This window comes from Ixodes scapularis, unplaced genomic scaffold, assembly GCF_016920785.2.
Source record: "Ixodes scapularis isolate PalLabHiFi unplaced genomic scaffold, ASM1692078v2 PGA_scaffold6__148_contigs__length_123643588, whole genome shotgun sequence".
NCBI classification, from domain to species: domain Eukaryota; kingdom Metazoa; phylum Arthropoda; class Arachnida; order Ixodida; family Ixodidae; genus Ixodes; species Ixodes scapularis.
The window spans coordinates 58,858,947-58,882,204 of NW_024609881.1; the positions used below are offsets into that span (position 1 = coordinate 58,858,947).

Here is a 23,258-nt window from a genome sequence, read left to right on the forward strand (position 1 = left end):
CGAGATGTGTTGAAGTGACTTTTTAAGGCCATGAAGTTCGGCTGCAGTGGATGGCACTTTCCGTAAAAGTCTGAAAGACTCAACAATTTGCAGAGACGGGATATGAATTCCTGAAGATGAAGAAGTATCAGTTGTTGATCCATCTGTGTATATATGTATAAAGTTTGTGTACCTTGAATGTATATGTGATAGTGCACATTGCAGCAGGACAGTTTTAGATTGTGTGGTTTTGTTTGTAATGCCGTCTACATGCAGCGAAACATTCGGTGAAGGTAAAATCCAAAGTGGGCAATCGGGAGGCTCAGGGTAAGCGGCAGCTTGCGGGATATTACGCTGTAGCTGTGCAATATTTTCGGAGACGTCTGAACGCCTTTGTTGTACATTCATTAGGTGATGATGATGATGTTGAGTTTTGTATCTCAGGTAAATGCGGAGAATTTCTTGAATGCGCATGATGTTAAGTGGAAGTTGGCGGGCTTCGGCAAGTGTTGCTAATGGGGATGAATCTGGAGGCAATCCAAGACATATCCTTAGCGATTTATTCTGTCCTGCCTGAAGGTTCGACATGTTGCTTGTGCATGTATTTAGCACGGCTAACGAATACCGCGACAAGCCATTTACGAGGGAATTTTGTACTCTGAGCATGGAGTATGTTGATTTGCCCCAAGATTTACCAGTCAGGCAGCGGAGAACGTGATTTGCTGAGTCTATCTTTTTTCTCAACGTCTTAATATGAGGGGTCCATGTAAGGTTTCGGTCAATAATAAATCCCAAAAACTTATGCTGTGAAGCGTAAGGGATTGTTCTTCCTGCCAAAAGTAATGGAAATCTTTTAATTGACATGCGTGTGAATGCCATTGCAATATTTTTTTCTGGTGAGAGGCTGAGTCCGCGTGAATTTAGGAAGTTGCTAATTATTCGAAGTGTGTGTTGAAGCTTCCTCTGAGAAATGAAGCGATTTTGATAGGTGGTCCATATGCAGACGTCATCTGCATAAAATGTGATTTTTACTCCCTCAGGGAGGTTCCGTACAAGAGATATTAGACACAAGTTGAAGAGTGTCGGGCTGAGGACACCACCTTGCGGGACACCCCTATTAACTGTATGAGGAGAGGTGCGCCCCTCCATTGTTTCCATGAAGACAGTCCGATTATTAAGGTAATCTTCAATCCACGAGTAAATTCGACCACCAATTCCATGTTCTGATAAGGCTGTTAATATTGCAGCGTGTTCAACAAAATCAAAGGCCTTACGAATATCTAGAAAAATGGCTATTGTTGTCTTCCTCTCCGATATCCCGTGTTCCACACAGGTAATGAGGTCAATCACATTGTCTAATGCTGACCGCCCGGATCGAAATCCGGACGTTGCCTCGGGGTATATGTTGTTATTCTCTAGGTACCAGCTTAGCCTTGTGAGAATCATCTTTTCCATAACTTTTCCAATACAGCTTGTAAGAGCGATTGGCCTGTATGATCCTAAATGAAATTGGGAATGCCCCGGTTTTAGAATAGGTATGATTTTAGCCCTTTTCCATTCTGTGGGAACGGAGCTATTTGTGAATGATGAGTTGAATGCTTCAAGTAGTCTACGTCGTGGATTGTCTTTTAACCTACTGAGAGCGGCATATGTCACTCCATCAGGACCTGGGGAGGACTTTTTCTTTGTACTTTGTAAAGCACTGTCGAGTTCACTCAGCGTTAAAGGGAAATCTAGTCTGCGGTCGAATGAGGTAGGAGTTGTCGGTTGCTTTATTGTATACGAAGCTCTGCTGTCTGAAATCAGTTCGCAGTATGACTCGGCAACTTCAAGTTCAGTTGAATCTTCTCTGAGAGCAATAGCCCTGAAAGGATAGCGTTGGAGGTGAGTTTGGCGCCTGATGCCGCGAATTATCTGCCACATTTTTGCTAGGCTATTTTTGGCGTCTAAGGACACACACAGTTCTCGCCATGATTTCCGTGCGAGGGCATCCAAATACCGTCTTACTTTTTTTTGCGCTCTCCTCTCAGCTCGGCGATCTTCCGGAGTTCTTGTTCGTCTCGCTTTCCTTTCTGCTCTTCGCCTAATTGCACGCAATCTCTCATACTCTGCATCTATTTCGTTTCTGTTAATCGGCATTTTTGTTCGTATTGTGCACTTTGCCAGGCAGTCCTTTATTATTGGTCCTAGTTCTTCTTCCAATGTAGTAGCAGTAATGGACTCATTTACAAGTACAGAAAAATTTTCCCAGTTGGTGGCAATCAAAGTATGAGTCTTTTTAGGCATAGTAAAATCTTTACAAAAGGTTAGGAGGGGCATGTGGTCGCTGCCTCTACTATCGAGGTCTGTGGTCCAGCGAAAATTATGGTATTGGTCTGCGGATACAAAAGTTAAATCTAATGCACTACTACTATTACCTCTATGAAAAGTTGCGCTGCCATCATTTAGGAGACAGAGATTAAATTTTTCAATAATACTCAGCAGGGCAGATCCACGTGTATCTGTGTATCTGCCACCCCAAAGTTCATGGTGCGCATTAAAATCGCCACATAATATATGAGGCGAGCGTGTAGTCTCTAATAGAGTCTCAAGACGTCTAATATCAAATTTAACTTGTGGCTGAATGTATGCTGATATTAACGTGAATGTTTTTGATTTGTTGCGTACTGTCACGCATGCATATTCATTTGTTTCATGTGGGGGGACTTGATGTTCATTGGAAACGAGATCATTTCGCACAGCTATTAAAGCTCGACTAACTCCGTTTGTCCGCGCTGATGTGCTGTATGAATATCCCGAAAGTCTCAGTTTGGTAACATCTTCTATTCCTGCCTCCGATATTGCTAATAGTGGAAAAGAGTGGGTCCGTACAAGTTGTTTGAAGCCTGACATTTTTGAGCGAAGGCCATTTGCATTCCATTGAAAGACAGTTGTTTGATTTAGAATTTCACAGAATGGTTCATTTATTTGAACCAAGTGAGGAGGCAAGGTTGAATGTAATTAATTAGGCTGAGTATTATAGGAGCCCATGTGTAGTTGCCTTGTCTTAGAAAGCTCCGCACAATATCGAAAGCCATCGTTACGGCTGATTCGCAAAGGGATTTGTTGTTTTGTATGGGAGTTTCATGGCGGGGCGCATTTTTGTGGGGAGACACACGAGCGTGACCACTTGCATCAGTGTCAGTGTACTTACTGGTTACTGATCTCGGCTCCGTTTGTGCAATGTCAGCATCTATCGACCTGGATTCTGCTCGACCCGGCGCGATATCTTTACGCGAGCTCTTTGGAGGCTCGGCTGTTAAGATATCCTTATAAGTAAACATTTTCGACGGACATCCGTCTGGTTAGGAATGATTAATAAATCTTCAACTTAGAAACTCTAACCAAGCTTTATTAAAAAGCAAAAATCCCGACGTTTCGGAACCAACTCGGTCCCTTGGTCACGGGTGACTGTTTTTGTCCCGCGGAACGGCCTGCCCACGAACCCGAACACCCCCGGGTGTTTTCCGGATTATCCCTCTTAACCCCGAAACGTAGCTGCTGGGAAGGGTCCCCGTCGACCGGTTTATGTTGCCACGTGTGCATTGAATGTGCCACGACTCCAACAGGAGGCGCCTCCGCCAGTTTTTCTCCGTTCCGAGGATGGAGCTGTTGTCAAGGTCGATGGAGTGGTTCGTCTTCTCGACGTGTTCGGCCAGCGCGCTTCCCTCCACATTTTTCTTCGCGATGTCGTAGCGGTGGCGCCGCAGGCGCTCTGGATAGTTTTTCGTTTCCCCAACGTACGACGCGGGGCAGTCACCGCAGGGAATTTTATAAACCAGTCCCTGTGCCCTCTCCCTCGGGGGGCGATCCTTTGGCAGGGGGAGAAGGCCGCCGATGGTCGAGACTGGCTTGTGTGATACCGCTATGCCGTACTGTCGCAGTACTCGGGCGAGAACCTCGCTTGTGCCCTTGATGTAGGGTACACACACGCGGGTGGAGGGAGGGGGGGGCGTCTCGGGTTGAAGGGGCGCGTCGAATTTTTTTGATCGTGCTTTTCACAAATCCAGCTGGGTAGCCATTCTTCCGCAGGTCTTGTTTGATCGTTTCGATCTCTTTTCGAAGGGTCTCCTCTGATGTGCAGACCGTGATCGCCCGTCTGACGAGTGCCGAAGCCACGGAAGACTTATGTGTCCTAGGGTGGCTTGAGGAAAAGTCCAGGTATCGGCCTGTGTGTGTCGGCTTCCTATACACACGGAAGTCCAGGTGGCCGGACTTTCTCACTGCACAGACGTCTAGGAAAGGGAGACAGCCATCTGATTCGTGCTCAATCGTGAATTGAATCGCTGGCTCGATGGAGTTGAGATGTGTGTGGAGACGGTCGATCTCACTGGTCTTTACAACACAAAAGCAGTCATCAACGTACCGCAGGAAACACACGGGTGCTGGGGAGAAAGTGTCCAGGGCTTTTCTCTCGATCGCCTCCATTACGAGGTTTGCCACAGTCACGGAGACCGCAGCACCCATAGCCGTACCACTGGTTTGTCTGTAGAAGCGGCCAGCAAAAGAAAAATAAGTGCTGGACAGGCAGAATTCCAGTAGACGGCAAATCTCGTCCACCTCAAGGCACGTTCTTTCGGAGAGTTTCGTGTCAGACGAGAGGGCCTCCCGCGTCACAGACACTGCGAGAGGCACAGGCACACCTGTGAAAAGCGACACGACGTCGAAGGAGACAAGGCTCTCGTCGTCCCGCAGTTCGAGGCCCGATGTGAGCTCGATGAAGTGTCCAGAATTTTGGACGTACGTGTCGGTCTTCCCGGTTAAAGGCGACAGCAGTCGGTGGAGATGGTTGGACAACGCACGTAACGGAGACGTGGTGAAATCCACTATGGGTCGGAGGGGGACATCTGGCTTGTGCACCTTCGGCAGGCCATAAAAGGCCGGCGCTGAACCGTTCCGGCAAATGAGACTCAAGTAAAGGCCTCGGGACTCGGGATACCCATCAAAAATCGTAGAGAGCATTTTGTTTAGACTTGCCTGAATCTTGGCAGTCGGGTCCTTTGGCAGAATCATGTATGCGTCGGTGTTGAGAAGCTGAAGCGCCTTCTCATCGTAGTCCGCGCGGTCGAGTAGCACGGTTGCGTTCCCCTTGTCGGCAGGGAGGACGACGATGCTCTTGTCTTCTCTCAAGTTCTGAATGGCTGCTTTCTCTTCCGGCGTGTAATTTAACTGCTCCCGTTGGTGCGCCTTGGACAGCACGCCGATGGCCTTGAGGCGAGCTTCTTCACGGATGCAGGGGTCTAACTCACGCAGGCCATATTCGACAGCAGCTGCCATCGAAGCAATAGGCGGCGTTGTTGTGGTTAGGTTGAACTTCTTTCCCTTTGCCAGAACACGCGTCTCGGTCTCAGAAAGCACTCTCGAAGACAAATTCTTCACGAACCTCTTGTTGGTCTCTTGGGAGACGGCGGGACGCAATTGGAGAGATACGAGCTTCTTCTGGTGGTCCGAACTCCTTCTCTCAGCGGCCGACGTGGCAGCAGATCTGGCAAAGTCGTCGATGGCAGGAAAATGCTCCGGAGCACGGTATTCCAGCTGTCTCCGCAAAAAGAAGAGATCCAAGTCCCTCTTCCTGAGAGTTTCCCGGCATTCTTGAATCCTGGAGTCGAGCAGACGACGTTCGGCCTGTTCGACGATCCTGTGACCCTCGGTGCTGTGGACCAGGCGCTTCAGGCGGAGACTCTTCGGGATTAGCCGCAGTTCCTTGCAAGTCTTGTTGAACGTGAGGTGGGTTTTGACGGTAGAGATGGAGTTGTAGAGGTGAACATATCGCTTGGCAAGCCGCACCACCACAGGACCGTAGTCATTGCAAAGAGACTTAAATGTAAACATTTTCGACGGACATCCGTCTGGTTAGGAATGATTAATAAATCTTCAACTTAGAAACTCTAACCAAGCTTTATTAAAAAGCAAAAATCCCGACGTTTCGGAACCAACTCGGTCCCTTGGTCACGGGTGACTGTTTTTGTCCCGCGGAACGGCCTGCCCACGAACCCGAACACCCCCGGGTGTTTTCCGGATTATCCCTCTTAACCCCGAAACGTAGCTGCTGGGAAGGGTCCCCGTCGACCGGTTTATGTTGCCACGTGTGCATTGAATGTGCCACGACTCCAACAGGAGGCGCCTCCGCCAGTTTTTCTCCGTTCCGAGGATGGAGCTGTTGTCAAGGTCGATGGAGTGGTTCGTCTTCTCGACGTGTTCGGCCAGCGCGCTTCCCTCCACATTTTTCTTCGCGATGTCGTAGCGGTGGCGCCGCAGGCGCTCTGGATAGTTTTTCGTTTCCCCAACGTACGACGCGGGGCAGTCACCGCAGGGAATATATATAGCGATATGTTCACCTCTACAACTCCATCTCTACCGTCAAAACCCACCTCACGTTCAACAAGACTTGCAAGGAACTGCGGCTAATCCCGAAGAGTCTCCGCCTGAAGCGCCTGGTCCACAGCACCGAGGGTCACAGGATCGTCGAACAGGCCGAACGTCGTCTGCTCGACTCCAGGATTCAAGAATGCCGGGAAACTCTCAGGAAGAGGGACTTGGATCTCTTCTTTTTGCGGAGACAGCTGGAATACCGTGCTCCGGAGCATTTTCCTGCCATCGACGACTTTGCCAGATCTGCTGCCACGTCGGCCGCTGAGAGAAGGAGTTCGGACCACCAGAAGAAGCTCGTATCTCTCCAATTGCGTCCCGCCGTCTCCCAAGAGACCAACAAGAGGTTCGTGAAGAATTTGTCTTCGAGAGTGCTTTCTGAGACCGAGACGCGTGTTCTGGCAAAGGGAAAGAAGTTCAACCTAACCACAACAACGCCGCCTATTGCTTCGATGGCAGCTGCTGTCGAATATGGCCTGCGTGAGTTAGACCCCTGCATCCGTGAAGAAGCTCGCCTCAAGGCCATCGGCGTGCTGTCCAAGGCGCACCAACGGGAGCAGTTAAATTACACGCCGGAAGAGAAAGCAGCCATTCAGAACTTGAGAGAAGACAAGAGCATCGTCGTCCTCCCTGCCGACAAGGGGAACGCAACCGTGCTACTCGACCGCGCGGACTACGATGAGAAGGCGCTTCAGCTTCTCAACACCGACGCATACATGATTCTGCCAAAGGACCCGACTGCCAAGATTCAGGCAAGTCTAAACAAAATGCTCTCTACGATTTTTGATGGGTATCCCGAGTCCCGAGGCCTTTACTTGAGTCTCATTTGCCGGAACGGTTCAGCGCCGGCCTTTTATGGCCTGCCGAAGGTGCACAAGCCAGATGTCCCCCTCCGACCCATAGTGGATTTCACCACGTCTCCGTTACGTGCGTTGTCCAACCATCTCCACCGACTGCTGTCGCCTTTAACCGGGAAGACCGACACGTACGTCCAAAATTCTGGACACTTCATCGAGCTCACATCGGGCCTCGAACTGCGGGACGACGAGAGCCTTGTCTCCTTCGACGTCGTGTCGCTTTTCACAGGTGTGCCTGTGCCTCTCGCAGTGTCTGTGACGCGGGAGGCCCTCTCGTCTGACACGAAACTCTCCGAAAGAACGTGCCTTGAGGTGGACGAGATTTGCCGTCTACTGGAATTCTGCCTGTCCAGCACTTATTTTTCTTTTGCTGGCCGCTTCTACAGACAAACCAGTGGTACGGCTATGGGTGCTGCGGTCTCCGTGACTGTGGCAAACCTCGTAATGGAGGCGATCGAGAGAAAAGCCCTGGACACTTTCTCCCCAGCACCCGTGTGTTTCCTGCGGTACGTTGATGACTGCTTTTGTGTTGTAAAGACCAGTGAGATCGACCGTCTCCACACACATCTCAACTCCATCGAGCCAGCGATTCAATTCACGATTGAGCACGAATCAGATGGCTGTCTCCCTTTCCTAGACGTCTGTGCAGTGAGAAAGTCCGGCCACCTGGACTTCCGTGTGTATAGGAAGCCGACACACACAGGCCGATACCTGGACTTTTCCTCAAGCCACCCTAGGACACATAAGTCTTCCGTGGCTTCGGCACTCGTCAGACGGGCGATCACGGTCTGCACATCAGAGGAGACCCTTCGAAAAGAGATCGAAACGATCAAACAAGACCTGCGGAAGAATGGCTACCCAGCTGGATTTGTGAAAAGCACGATCAAAAAAATTCGACGCGCCCCTTCAACCCGAGACGCCCCCCCCTCCCTCCACCCGCGTGTGTGTACCCTACATCAAGGGCACAAGCGAGGTTCTCGCCCGAGTACTGCGACAGTACGGCATAGCGGTATCACACAAGCCAGTCTCGACCATCGGCGGCCTTCTCCCCCTGCCAAAGGATCGCCCCCCGAGGGAGAGGGCACAGGGACTGGTTTATAAAATTCCCTGCGGTGACTGCCCCGCGTCGTACGTTGGGGAAACGAAAAACTATCCAGAGCGCCTGCGGCGCCACCGCTACGACATCGCGAAGAAAAATGTGGAGGGAAGCGCGCTGGCCGAACACGTCGAGAAGACGAACCACTCCATCGACCTTGACAACAGCTCCATCCTCGGAACGGAGAAAAACTGGCGGAGGCGCCTCCTGTTGGAGTCGTGGCACATTCAATGCACACGTGGCAACATAAACCGGTCGACGGGGACCCTTCCCAGCAGCTACGTTTCGGGGTTAAGAGGGATAATCCGGAAAACACCCGGGGGTGTTCGGGTTCGTGGGCAGGCCGTTCCGCGGGACAAAAACAGTCACCCGTGACCAAGGGACCGAGTTGGTTCCGAAACGTCGGGATTTTTGCTTTTTAATAAAGCTTGGTTAGAGTTTCTAAGTTGAAGAGATATCCTTATAGGATTTTTTGGATGTGGCATGTACATGATGAGGTGTTTCCACGACCTCTTCAGTCACGCACACAATTTCAGGGCAGACCTCTGTAGAGGGATGATCTTTCCTCTTTGTGACAATGGCTTCCTTTGGAGCAACTGTGTCTGTAGCGAAGCCTCTCTTACGCAGCTCAGCTTTCTTTTGCTGTTCAATTCGTATGGGACAGGTAGGGTCGAGTGCGTCATGTTGCTTTCCGCAATTGATGCATTTTGGGTTTGTGGCATTACATTTTGAACTGCTACGCCCTCCTCCGCATCGGGAACAAGTCTCGCCCTTTTCACAGGTCACGCCTTTGTGGCCATAACGGCCGCAGTTTTTGCATTGCAATGGACGTTCTTCAAATTGCGAGACCTGATATCGCACTCGAAAGAGGAGCACATATCGGGGCAAGAAAACCGAGTCGAATGTTATTTTGACTACTGTAGTGTCCCTCAGTCTTCTTGCATGAACTACTGGTAGATCAGAAGATAGATCTGTTTGAATGTCCGAGTCAGTGACGTCCTTCTCTACGCCTCGAATCACCCCAACCGCTGCAGATCGAGGACCTGGCTCGTATGCCTTGACGCCCACCCCGCAAAGCGCAGTGAACTTAAGTAGTGTCTTTGTGGCAAGGGAGTTTCGCGTATCCACAGCAATAAGGTTGAGACGCTTGTTAGGACGTACCATGAGAATGCATTCTGGACAGTGCAGTTCGAGGAGGTCGGACACCTTCTTCATGTTCAACTTCATCAGGGATTCCTGTGGGTTAATTGGGGTGAATATCACAGTGAGGCCCCGGGGGTGATCTGGTGTCTGGACGTCCGTTTTCAAGACGACACTGTCACTAGAGTGGCGCCGCTTCTTGTACGTGACTGTAGTATATTCTGCGCTCGCTTCGTCGGTCTCGAGCTCCGTGTCCTGGTTTGAAGAAGCAGGTTGGCTTTGTAGTGGGTCAGGCCGTGTGAGGGCGATGGGTGATGACGGCTCCAGTGGTGTTGGAGTTACCAGAAGCTCCGGGTTCGGTTGGGACGAGTAAGGGTGGTCATCACATGCATTCGGAAGAATGTTTTCGGCTTCGTGAGCAGTAGCATTCATACCGCCTGTTCTCCCGGCGCTCTTCCTTGACGCCGGAGCAAGTTGGAAGGCTTCAATAGACTCTTGCTGTTTGAGATAAAATGTGATACAAGATATCTCAAAAGGCACAAAAATATGTGACCTGTTCTAGAGCACTTCTCGTCGTCGTTTTTCGACCCCCTGCTTAAAGAGCGGCTCTTTTACTCCCTCTTCTTTCAATGCCAAGGGAAAAACAACAACAAAGGAATCGTCGTGCACGCGCTCTTCCGCAGCAGCAAGCACGGCACAAGGGGCGTGAGAGCGCTAACAGAGCGCTTCAGTAGCGCTAACAGAGCGCTTCTGTAGCGCTAATGGAGCGCTAACAAAGCTCTTCTGAAGCGCTAACAGAGCGCTACATCACGCGCCAGGAAGCGCCACATGAGCGCTCCTTCGAGCGCTCACGTAGCGCTAACTTAGCGCTCCGCTGTATGTGTGAACCGGCCTTAACACTTCCGCTGGAAGAATCCTTCAAGCTTGGCAGCTGCAACGGAGCTCTAGAAGGCCTCTTAGCAACTACGGCTGCTCCAGTACCATGGTGAGCGGCGGCTTTCTTCTGCAGTTGCACGAATCAGCTCGACCTAGCCCTGCGTGTCTGACAGCGTAATCGCTGGAACCCAGTACTGCCGGCCAGTCGTTTAATCGTAGCGCAGTTACTCACCATCCTGACCAGTTACCTGCCCAAGTGGCTCGCGTCGATACTTAGAGGAGTGCCTCGACCTCCCGACTACGTTTCACACACTTCAGCGAATTCCCTTATGCATATGGATTCCCCAACGATCCACATGATAGAGTGCACGGCATGTAACAAGTCTATAATCAACGATGGCAGGCACATGTCGTGTTCGGATTGCAAGTCCAATTACCATCTGGGACAATCTTGCTCCGGGATTGCTGATAAGACCTTCATCACCATGGGACAAACGAAACGAGAAAAATGGAAGTGCCGTGCGTGTCGTGGGAAGGATGGTCAGGTGGGAGCATCTGAGCCGGAGTTGTCAAGCTCCTCTGAAGGAATAGGACTGCTCTCATCACAATTAACAGCTATGAATGAGAAACTGGAAGGATTACTGTCATTGAAGGGCAGCGGCAGCGGTCTGGGTAACCAGAGCTAAAATCTACGCAAAGAAGGCGGTGGGTTCTCCACCTGTGAGAATTAACAGTTCGCTAGACCTTGAAAAGATTTTTTAGATGTATGGCAGATTTCGCTCAGGTTTCAAACTTTTCATCTCTTCGAATTTTTTTTGGAAATTGAGAGGAAACGTTTTTTTCTGTAGTACACGTTAATATTCGGAGCATACGTAAACATTGGGCAGAATTCGAAGTTACATCAAAACCAATTGCTTCTTCAGTAGATGTATTTGTCTTAACAGAAATTAACATCCCCTCTTTTGCAACAGATCAGTTCTCTTTACCGGGTTATCGTGGTACTTTTTCCACTCGAGATATGGGTCATGGTGGTGGTATCGCAGTTTTCGTGAGTGATAAATGGTCATTTTCAAATATTTCGTTGACGTTCGCTCAGGCCGAGTTCATTGCCCTTTCTGTGGAGAATTCGATCAATTCCATATGTTTGCTCGCAATGTATAGACCACCGTCCACAAATATAGGTTCTTTTCTCGTAGAATTCGAAGAAAACATTAGTGATCTGAGTTCGTATGGTCAATTATGCATTATAGGAGACTTTAATATTGATATCTTGAATGGGTCTAAATCTAATGTATGCAATTTCCTCAACACTTCGGCAACTAACGGTATTGAGTCCGTTATTAATTGTCCAACACGTGAAGAGTTCCTTTTAGGGAAACTTGTCTCCTCATGCATTGACCACATTAACCTAAGAACATCTTCGACTATCGTGAAATCAGCAGTTATTAAGGAAAAACTTGCCGACCACTACTTTGTGGCCTGCCGCTGGTCGATCGGCGTTCTTAAATCGCGCGAAACATCGGGCCGCATTAATGTTACAGGTATCGACACCACGGCCTTTGATAAATTGGTCTCAGCTTTTGACTGGAACCACTTTCTGGGGACCGTTAACTACACAGACGTTTATCCAAAGTTTGTGCTGGTTTTCAAACAGTTCTATAAAAGATGCCGGAGAGAAATATTCGTAAAGAAACGCAACCCTGATCTTGTATGGCTGCATGCGAATATGTTAGATGCGATAAGGGAAAAAAATGCACTATGGGCTCGCTGCCGTCGTTCACCCAATGATGCACACCTACGAATACTCTTTAAATCCTGCCGTAACAAAGTAAACGCGATGATTCGATCAGCTAAGCGCATTTCTTATCACAGAAAATTCTCCCAATCTCATTCGGATGCCCGTAAAACTTGGTCTTTGATAAATGAACTCCGTGGACACCAAAGACACTCCATTTATGATACGCTGGAACGACATTTTGGAGATAATTTGCAATCGATTGTAGAGGATTTTAACGTTTTTTTTTTTGCTACTTTTTCTGGTCAGGCGAGAGATAGCCTAGATGCGTTTGATAACCTAGTCTCTTCTTCAGCGTTCCTTCCGCCTTTTCAGGAAGCTGATCTATATTCCATTTTGTCTAGTTTCAAGAACAACAAGTCCTTGGGATAGACGGAATTCGCTTATCTGATCTCCGCAGAAATATTGACATTCTGAAAGACGTACTTTTATTTATGCTAAATGGTTTTATTGAAACCAAGATACTTCCCGATGAACTTAAAACATCTATAGTACGTCCTTTGTATAAAGGTGGTACCAGAAACAATATTGCAAACTATCGTCCGATTTCTCTCTTGCCCATCATCGCTCAGATCCTCGAAAAGCATGTGTTTAATATAATGACATTTTTTTAGAAAAATCTAATATCTTATCTCCAACTCAATTTGGTTTTGTGCAAGGAAAAGGTACTCAGCCTCTTCTAGAAGATTTCGCAGATACCCTATACTCAGCATTCGATCACAATCTTGTTACCTCCGCGCTATTCTTAGATGTGTCCAAAGCTTTCGACACAGTGAGCCATACGATACTGTTGAAGAAACTGTACAGCATAGGTTTTCGTGGTTCATTTTTTTCCCTTCTTGAAAACTATCTTTCTCATCGCTCTCAACTGGTGTGTGCATCTGGATTTCAGAGTTCTAGAACTGAACTAAAAGCCGGAGTACCACAGGGGTCTATTCTATCACCTCTTTTGTTTAACATCTTTGTCAATGACATCGCCACCATGGTACCGGAATGTAAGCTATATCAATACGCGGACGACACTGTAATTATGACCCAACACATCAACTATGCCAATTCCATCAGCCAGTTACAATCTCAAGCAATAGCAATTATGGACTGGTTCAAAAAAAAAACCTTCTTGATATTAATGTTAAAAAGACAAAACTAGTATGCTTCTATAATCCACACAAAACAGTCACTCTCAACATTCCATTAGTTCTGCACTCTTCTTTCTGCCATCAATGCAACTGCATTCCGATTGAGTATACAGATAGCGTGAAGTATCTAGGCATATATTTTGATAGTGGTCTGAAATGGAATGTTCATTTTACATACATCTGTAAAAAACTGAGAAGCATTAGTTGCCTATTATATAATACAAAACATTTTCTTCCTGTATCTGTTCGAAGAATGATTGCCCATTCGCTTGCATATAGCGTCCTTCGCTACTCGATCACCGTTTTCGGCCATTCTTCTGACTATTGCAAAAACCAAGGTGGACTGCATCCTGAAAGCTATCCTGAAAAGTATCTCTTATAAACTTAAAATACCTGACAACGCTAATCTTTTCGAATATTTGCAACTACCCAACTTCCAAACCCTTTATGTTCATTCAGTGGTATTGCGGCACTTTTGGAATTCTGATTTCAAAATCTTAAGCCCACCCACACGTGATCTTCGACATACTCACCCTTTTCACATACCTTTTTCCCGCACTCGTTATGGCGAAAGTACGCGTGCGTTTTATGTGCCATATATTTTTTCTCACTTACCACCTGAACTTATAAAACAAACATCCCTGGGCAAAGTTAAAAAGATGCTTAGAGGTATTTCGTTTTAATAGCGAACTATTGGTTTCGTTTTAGTAGCGAACTATCGCAGACTCATTTTGCTGAGTAATGTGTGCCAAGATTAAAGGGGTACTCCACCGATTTTTAAGCTACCTCAACTAACTATATTTTCTGACTCCCCGGCCTTTAGCCTTTCCGGTATGCTATTTAGCATCGCGAAATTCATAATAGGTATTGTGAAATCGGCAAATGAAAATGGTGCAAAAACCGATATTCAAATATTCGCGCACTTCTCAGTGCCGTGACGTCAGTGGCAGGCAGGCTTGCCAGTCGAGCAAGTAGTCTAATAATAGAATATGCCAATCATTTGTTCCGTGCTGGAGCGCGGATACGGGAGCGAGCTTCCAAAGCACTCATTTGACATCAAGAAACTGCTTCAAATCCGTTGGGAACAACTTCTGTAGTCCAAAAAGTTAACCCCTGCCTTCCACTGACGTCACTTTGTTGTTGTTGCCAGTAGGGACTTTCAGTTTGAAAAACATGGTGAAGACCAAAACTGTAAATTCAATAACTTCGCGAAAAAACAATATTTTGACCTAATATTTGGGATACTATTTTAGCAATGTTTGTTGGTCAGTTTAGCGAAATTTCAAGCAAATCGGAGACAATGAAAAAACCGGTGGAGTACCCCTTTAAGCGCCTGCCTATCTGGAACATTAATGAATATTCTGCTGTTTGTAGGACATTTTAACAGAAGACCTTCCGTGATTTTTTTGTGCATATTTTCCAGTTTTGTTGTACTTCATTTTGCTTTGACATTGCTATTGATTTTATTGATTTCCGTTTTAGTCTGTACCTAATATTTTTTCGCGTAAAATCTTCAAGTTATAACTAGAGTGACTAACTTCATGGAATTATGTTTACATTTTTTTTGTCTGTTTTATATTATTGTATTTTCAGTAACTACCCATGCTACATATCGTTTTTTTTTATTGGAGGATGGCGTCGCACAAGCCACGTGTTGGCTTTGATGCATCCGCAATACCAAACGTTTCTATGATGGTAGCAATAAACAATTATTATTATTATTAAAAAAAAACGAATAAACGTTCACTTCGGCCGCATTTTGAAAAGGTGACACTCCTTGCTTCTCAATGCTGTCCCGTAGAATTGGCATGATGCTCGCGTGTGGAATTGAATAATACATGTCTTTTACGTCAATAGAAAAGCCAGAGGCCACATCTTTTCCATTTTCCTGTAGAAAGGAAATTAGTTGTTGTGAGCTCTGAATTTTGTAGGGGTCTTTGAACTGTAATTGGGATAAATGCTTGGCTAAATAGGTCGAAATGTGCGCCTGCCAGGTTCCCCTTTCCGAAATTATGGCACGAAAAGGGATGTCCTCCTTATGTGTCTTGGCCGAGAAAAAAACCTCAAGATGACCTTCTTTTGCTGTCTTAACTTTGGTGGCCAGTCTGCTAAGCTCATTCCTCTCGAGAGTCCGTGTTACGGTCCGTTTTGATTCTCTGCTGTTCCTGCCATCAACTTGGATGAAGTTTTTCTTCATAGCAGCTAAGGCTTTCTCACCATTAGACCCAGAATCTAGGACGACAACGCCGCCTTCTTTATCCGACATGGCGGATGGCTGTCATCACTAGCTGTAGTAAAAAAAAAGGAAGACGAAGTATTAAAGGAAGCAAGTTGATGGTCAGCGGTGTGTATGTATTTCCTCTCACGGTTTTTTCTAATTTGTAATTGTTCAGCTGACCATATTCAAGTATGTACCAACTAGCTCAAGTAAAACCTGTAGTACTGGTTAATGTCAGCTTGTAAATTCAAGACATTGGAAGCGTTAGTAACTTCTCGGTAAATAACACAATCATCAATAGATAAACTAATTGAGGAAGATATCGAATTCGGCAAATCATTAATATAGATAAGGAACAATAGCGGAACAAATACAAAACCTTGTGGTACCCCAGAATTGACGGAGGCGTGTGGTGATGTTTCATCGTTAGTGGTCACAAACTGAAAACGATTAGTGAGAAAACAGGTTATCCAGCACAGAACATTTGTGTCAATGTTAAGTCTGTTAAGTTTTAAAAGCAGCAGCTTTAGTGAAACTTTAACGAATGCTTTGTAAAAGCCTCGAAAAATGCAGTCTTCCTGGGACCCTCGGTCAAGTGCTAGGTGCAAGTCATGGGTGAATGACAAGAGTTGCATTTGGCAAGAAAAGGACTTACGAAAGCCATACTGAGCGGTGCTGAAGAAAAGGTTAGATTCTAAAAATTGAACTAGTTGTGAGTAGATGATACGCTCTTGTATCTTGCATGGAATGCTAGCAAGCGAAGTCGGTCGATCGTTATCTGGGCAATATTTATCACCTCCTTTGTGGAGTGGCACCACCTTCCCTATCTTCCAATCAGCAGGCAATTAACCCTCCAAGTGGAAGCGGCTGGAAAGAAATTTGAGATAATATCAAAGAGCAATACGTTTTTGTGTTCTTGAGGAACTTTGAGTTAATGCTGCCGGTGCCAGCAGAGGATGAAAGTTTTAAGTTACGAATTATTTTAACAATACCAATAGGATTCACAAAAACGGGCACCATGGGCAAAAAATCACTCGCGTCAAATCCACGAGTAGGCGTGTTAATAACAGTCTGCAAGGACCTAATAAAAAAATCATTCAAAACGCGAGCACATTCATCGCTAAAAATAATATCTCCGTTCCCGGCCTAGAGTGAAATTACGAATTTTTCTTTTTTGCTAGCAACAATCAAAAACTACTTTGGGTTAGTGGCTAAAACATAGACGGTAGCTTAACGTTAAAAATACTCGTATTTCGCATCTTGAATAGCATTTTTGTAAACTGCATTGGCGTTGTGATAAGACTCCCACCAATTACAGGTACTGGAAGATTTAGCAGCACGAAACAATCTCTTTTTCTTGTTCGATAGCCTTCTCAGTGATGGGTTATACCACGGTGATTGAGGGTGAAATGTTAGAGATCGCCGTGGAATATACTTGTCGGTGAGGACGGCGACTTGTCCCTTAAAAATATTCCAGTTCTGCTCAACAGAACGCTGGGAAAAGTCAACCCAACAGTGATCTATGAACTGATTGAGGGCATCGTTTATAGCATCGAAATTAGCATTTTGGTAGTCTAGAATAAGTTTCATCTTTTTTCTACTATTACACTTTTGGTATGCTTGGAGAGACAAGTAACCAGCAGTTATCATTTAGTCCTCGTAGGTGAGATATTAGAGATACAAGGTCAGGTGTGGAGTTTAGAACAAGGTCAAGAACATTCGCTGATGTGGCTGCAATTATAGTGGGTTCTGTAACTAGCTGCGATAAGTTAAAATCGGAACACATGTTCGAAAAATCAAAACACTCCGACGAAAATGAATTAGGAAACGGGCTCTCGTGCGACCAACATATGTTTGGGTAATTAAAATCACCTATATCGATGTGTATATATTATATATATATACATTCCTTGGGATGAGACCCTAAATTAACAATTAACCTTTTGCTCGATTCTTTTTCCTAAAATTAATAATCCCTAGTCCAGGCGTTCTTAGCACAGCCCCATCAACCGTCTCGGCCAATGCGCATCGCAAATTTTGGGAGACTGTACACTTTTTTTCACCTGGCCATCATCATCTTGATTGTCGGAACTTCCAATGGGCGGAAATATCCCTTTCCTTTCGCCATGCCAAGTGTTCACCTACCTATATCTTCCTTTTTTTTTGTTTCTTTTTTACTTTTTGTAGGTTGAACTTTAAAGTACCTCATTTTCGTCGACCATATTCAACCGGCATACCCTAGCTGGTAATGAAAGCAAAGGAAAAAAAAAGTCTATACGGTTGGCCTCAATTCAGCTACAGATACGTTCACTTTATATATATAAAAAAGAAAAATTGATGCCAAGGCTGGCGCCAATGAAAGTGAGCGTCAACCTACTAAATTTGAAACGTCTCTGATAAGTACACTCTATTAAAAATAAATATATTTATAGCGCAATTTTTGTCAAGCGACCTTGCCACCGGCGCAATTATTTCTCTTTGTAAACGACGTGGAAGTCATAACGTAACTACGTATTATTGGTTTTCGCCCTTTTGGTGGCGCTTTCGCATATTCTTAATCACTTGTAACGAAACAAGAAAAAAAATTAAAAAAACAGCATAACTTCGCTACTTCATAACAGAAGTAGCGAACTCTTTTTGTGGAACGATGGCTCCCCGCGTCATTCAAAACGTGAAGTGAAAAGTAAGGTATAACGCAAAGAAACGTACAACGTAAATCGAAAACTACCAATATCACGAAATATCCGAATTGAATTTCGAGGTCTCAATCGCAACATTAAATTCTGAATGTAAATTTCACGGTATAATATGTGATTTGATTTTTCTTATTTTTCATTTTGTGCCTTTTCGTCGATTACGTTTGCTTTTCTTTATTTACCTTTATCGGATATTTAAACTGTGCAAATATCAAATGTGTTACTATTGTACCTATGTTTAACAATTGTTACTGTATAGCTACTGTATGTCATACAATGTGTTTTAGTCATCGCTGGCTTTATACGGGTGTCTTGAAGGGTTGTTCACGAAAGACACGCTTTTTGATGTGATTCACGGCATTCGCTCAGCGAAATCAAATGTTTTACCTCCAGTCCCAATCCACTTTAAAAAAAATCCTATTTTTTGGGGGGGGGGGGGGGGCGGGGGGGGGGGGGGTGCGTGGAAGGGGATTTTTGCTGCTGCCTTTAGACAACGCCTTCGAACGTGCTCGTGACAGAGGGCAGGATGTGGCCACCCACACGTTCTGCTGGGTGTCGTCAAGGCCTTCGTTGTTGTTTTCAGTCCCCATCCCCCCGTAGAGAAGGGGAGCAGAAAAAATCGAGGAGGTGAAGATAAAAGCCGTGCTCTCTTGCATGGTTAAGGCTTTCACTTTCAGTTCTTAAAGAAAGTAATTGACTTACTGAGTATCGGCGTCGAGAGTAATTATTTTAAAGTACAAACTACTCAATTGGAGAGTAATTGAGTGAACTTCTTACCACCTTGTAAAAGTAGCAAAGCATTTTTGACGTTACGTTTCATATTTTTTCACGGCAGAACAAAGTACAGATATTTTGATTCGTTAGCAAAACCACGCTAGCTAATAGAAAAAACAGCTATTTTTGGCTTGTGTTTTGACGAAAGTGCTTTATAAGCGGCACGCAACGTCTTGCACTGAAAGTTCTCGTCCGTGGGTTCTGCCTCTCTGTGCGCAATGTCCTGTCCTTTTTGTTTTTTCTCGTAGATTGCGAGCTGCGCATGTACAGCTTCTGCCTAAAGGTCTTGGACTGTCTTAGGCTTGTTCTGTAGATAGCGTTTGCGTGTTTATTATTTTTAATGTAAAAACGTTTTAATTAATTCTGCCGTTTTTTCCCCCAATTTTTGAATTAGCTAAACTAATGAGTTTTGGGAAGGAAAATCAACGCAAAAGGAAAAGACATTTCACGTCGCCTTTAAGCGCGCGATTGTTCAAGCACAATCCAGAGGAGTACCGCACGAGCTTCGGGATGGTTGCATCAGTTTTTTTTGGGGAGAGGATGCTGCGTGTAATGGAAACACATCTTATGTGTGACCTTGCTGATAGAGCTCTAGAGCACTGCGCAAAGTAAGGCACCGTTCACACATTTGCAACCGAGTAGGACCAAGAGAGCCAAGACGGGTTTTTAAGCCTCTTGCGACGGTGTACGTGGGACCTGGTCCGCAGCATCGCTTCTGGTCTTATGCCGTCGCAGGAAGCTTCAAATCGGTTTTGTTGCTCTCCGTGCTACTCGGTTGCAAGTATGTGAACGGCGTCTTTAGACTCAAGTCAGTACTGTCGTTAGTGTTGCCTGGTGTCGACTTAAGGCTGAGCTGTATGCGTGATCGGCCTACACCTAAGTATGCCGTGTGCACCGGAATAATGAGCACGTGAAACATCATGATTAGAGTCCTCGCAAACGTCCATTTTAATGCGACAGCATTATTAAACTACTCATCACAAATTTCTGGGTATCTGTCCTCTCATGTTCCCCGCAAAATTTAGCGAAAATTTATATCACGTGACTTGTGTACTAATTCAGGTTCCCCGGTAAAGTGATCAAAAATATTGGCGTCACGTGACCTATGTACCAATTCAGATTCTAGCTAAATTTAGCGAAAAAATTGACGTAACGAGACCTACGCACCAATTCAGCTTCCCCGCAAAATTTAGCGAAAACATTGACGTCACGACCTATGAACCCATCCATTTCCCCGCTAGCGAAGAAATTTATATCACGCGATCTATGGACCAAGTCAAGTTCCCCGCTGAATCCAGCAGAAGAATTAACTTCACAACCAATCAACCAATGCACCAGTTCAGTTTCCAGGCTCAATTGTTCTTGGCGTAGTCCATGGCCTCGTAACAAAAGAAGGACGTAAACATAACGAATACTGTCGTAATTCATAGACAAACAACAATAGTAGTTCCTGCAGCCATTTTTGTCTTCCCTTTTGTCTAATCGAATTCCGAATTTCATCATATTCGCTGAAATCCTTGCATGGTTCGCGGTAAGCGACCGTCACTGTGTACTGCAAAAAAGAGAAAGGGAACTTTCATACTTTTTTTTTTAGAGGGCAGCCTATACTAGTAACTCTGCCCCACGCCCGCGATTTATCTGATTGTGGTCTTCCTCCGGTCATCCAGGTTACGTCTGCGTCCCAAGCAGCTCAACAATGTGGCGACGAGAGAGAAGGCAGTGACGCTGCTCAAAGACCAGAAGCTCTCCATGCCCATCGGGATCGCACCCACGGCCTTCCAGAAGATGGCTCATCCAGACGGGGAGATGGCCACCGCAAGAGGTGAATCTCGCGTACCGGGCGTTTAAACTCAACTGTACAGCCACACTGAAAGCCTTAGAAGCGTGGGACATGGCGGGTGCCCCCCAGCATCTTAATGTCTCTCCACAGTCAACGAGATTGTGGTAGTATGCAATGCGAACACCAAAAAAATGAATCACAAAACGAGAAACGTCATCGTGCATGCAGGTCATGCCCTGCCCCTCTAAAGCTCTTGAGTGACTGAGGGCTGAAAGGAACACTGGAACAAAAATTTAGTCTAATATTTACGCCGCCAGACGCATTTTAGGAAGAGGTAGCACTGTTCTAGGCCCCGTCGATAAAAAAAAAAAAGGAGGGTAGCTATAGCTACGCCTCTTTTCTCGGCTCTCGTTCGTTGGAGAAATTATTGACACATTAAACGTTCATTGCAATTTCTGCGTGCAGCGTTAGTCTTTCATTCAATATATGTTTTATGTTTCAGAAACAAAACTATATAATAGAGTTCTTTTTGTTGTCGAAAATATCACGAGATCGTCTTTTGCGCTTCGGTTTCAAACGAGAATAAACAGGGCAGCCGGCGTTTCAAGCGAGCAGTTTCTGACACCGCCGTAACACGTTTAGTCATTCTACTCTTTTGATGAGCCGGAGTGGTTTCGCGTTTGCCGAGATATACAGATCTCAACCGACGCAGTTTGCAGTAAACGACTTTCGCAAGTACTCGCCTTCGGAAGCGTTGTGCGGGTGCTTGGTTTCCCAGTGGTACTGGCGTAGGCCTAGCGTCCCACGTCAACTATTTTGAATCTGCTTGATTTGTCTTTCTTGCATTTTGAGGCCGAGTAAAACTGTCGATTCCCGTAAAACCGGGCCGCTATACTGAGATTCGTGCAGCCGTTGGGATTGACGTCAGAAATAATACTAAAGAAGAATGGTGCTCGCCACCGATGCTTCGTCGTTTAGGTATGAAGAAGTTGAATGCGTTCAGTGATTTCTTTTAAGACACTATCACATATATAAAACAGGCTAGTTTAATAGGTAGTCCTGAAGTCGAGCCTACAATACCTTTTGCAGATTTTTTATTTCCTTCAGGAACAAGTGCTCTTTCTCTTCACCCAAAGAAACAGGAATGGATATTGATCCCTTATAGGTAAATTTCAAGTGGTACCGGAGTGGGTCCTCGGCTGTGACACTTCTAAAGTAGGCGCTACTCACTGACGGTTCTCAAAATCAAGCAAAAACAATAGTGAATTGGAAGTAACAAACTGCCCCGCGAAGTTTGGCCATTATTTGGTTTTGTTTACCTCCGCTACCCTGTATATCACTCTGGACCAGTCTGGTGACTGTATGACCATACAAACTGGCGGAAAGAACAGATAGCGAAATTGGCTTACATTTCGTACCTTTTATCTTTCCCTAATGAACGCCACCTTGGCTCACCATGTCACTTTCGAATGCTGCGCACATCACGCGCTGTCTGCAGCCATCGAATGTGAGTGCAAGGGCAGAAAAAAGGGGAAGGACAGCTGAGAAATCATTGGCTCCGATAACATGGAACAAAAATGAACACTGTATTCCGTATTTTTACTTACTCTTTTACCGAACATGTTCAGAAGTTAAAATCTTTCGCGATATGTACTATATGAAAGTGTGGACTATAAACACAGGATTTCTTTTTTTAACTTAAGGTGGTTCATATTAACGAGTCGTGACGGGTTTTGAGAATGGTAGTATACGTTAATATTAAACGATGCGTCACCCAAAGCTTTTTCGTGAGCTATTAAAGCAGGATTATGCCGAAGTGTAGAATATGCGAACGTTTTACGCGTGGACAATGAATCACATCCGGACTATCTAACGAATTTATTTTTAGAAACCCAATTTGCTTATGCGGATTATACATGCTAGTGAGGCAAATACGGCATATAGGAACTTCCCCAAACCTCCTGTTAGAAGCACGTAACCAATTAAACAACCCCGGAAATATTCCTGGAAACAAAAGTCGATAACTGATGGAATGTCAAACATGCGCTGTAGCATGATGATAGAAAAATTAGCGTGTAGTCCCGTACCACTGCATGAACCACGAATAAAACTTTCATTATATCAGGCTACTCTGTGATAAAGATAAAAGCTCGGTTTCCTTTTATTTTACAACGGAATACAAATTCAATTAGAAAGTAGAAAAAACATATGTAATCATATTGTAAGTGTGGGTAGGTATAGGTTCACTAACGAGTAATTAGAAATATTCGATTGTCAGATTTGACGCAACAAATAAGGTCTGCGTTTTTATTGGCAGGCTTCAAATGTTTATGCTAGCAGAGTTTAATATTGAATTCTTCATGCTCTCCCTAAATAATATTTTCTTGCAATTTACCGATTAATATAAAACTAGAGTAATAACATCCTTCTAACAAAGCAATGAAGATAAATGAACCATCATCCCCCCCCCTTATTTATGTTGCCTTTCCGTAGGGTGTAA

General features: G+C 45.4%; 1 protein-coding gene across 1 annotated transcript in view; it reads left to right on the plus strand.

Moving 5' to 3' along the window:
* LOC8053806 (hydroxyacid oxidase 1) overlaps positions 1 to 23,258 on the plus strand; it is a 48,417-nt gene that overhangs the window by 12,256 nt on the left and 12,903 nt on the right. The window contains exon 2 of the mRNA XM_029989911.3: positions 20,646 to 20,800. Coding sequence (XP_029845771.2) covers positions 20,646 to 20,800 — 155 coding nt within the window. The remainder of the gene's footprint in view (positions 1 to 20,645; positions 20,801 to 23,258) is intronic.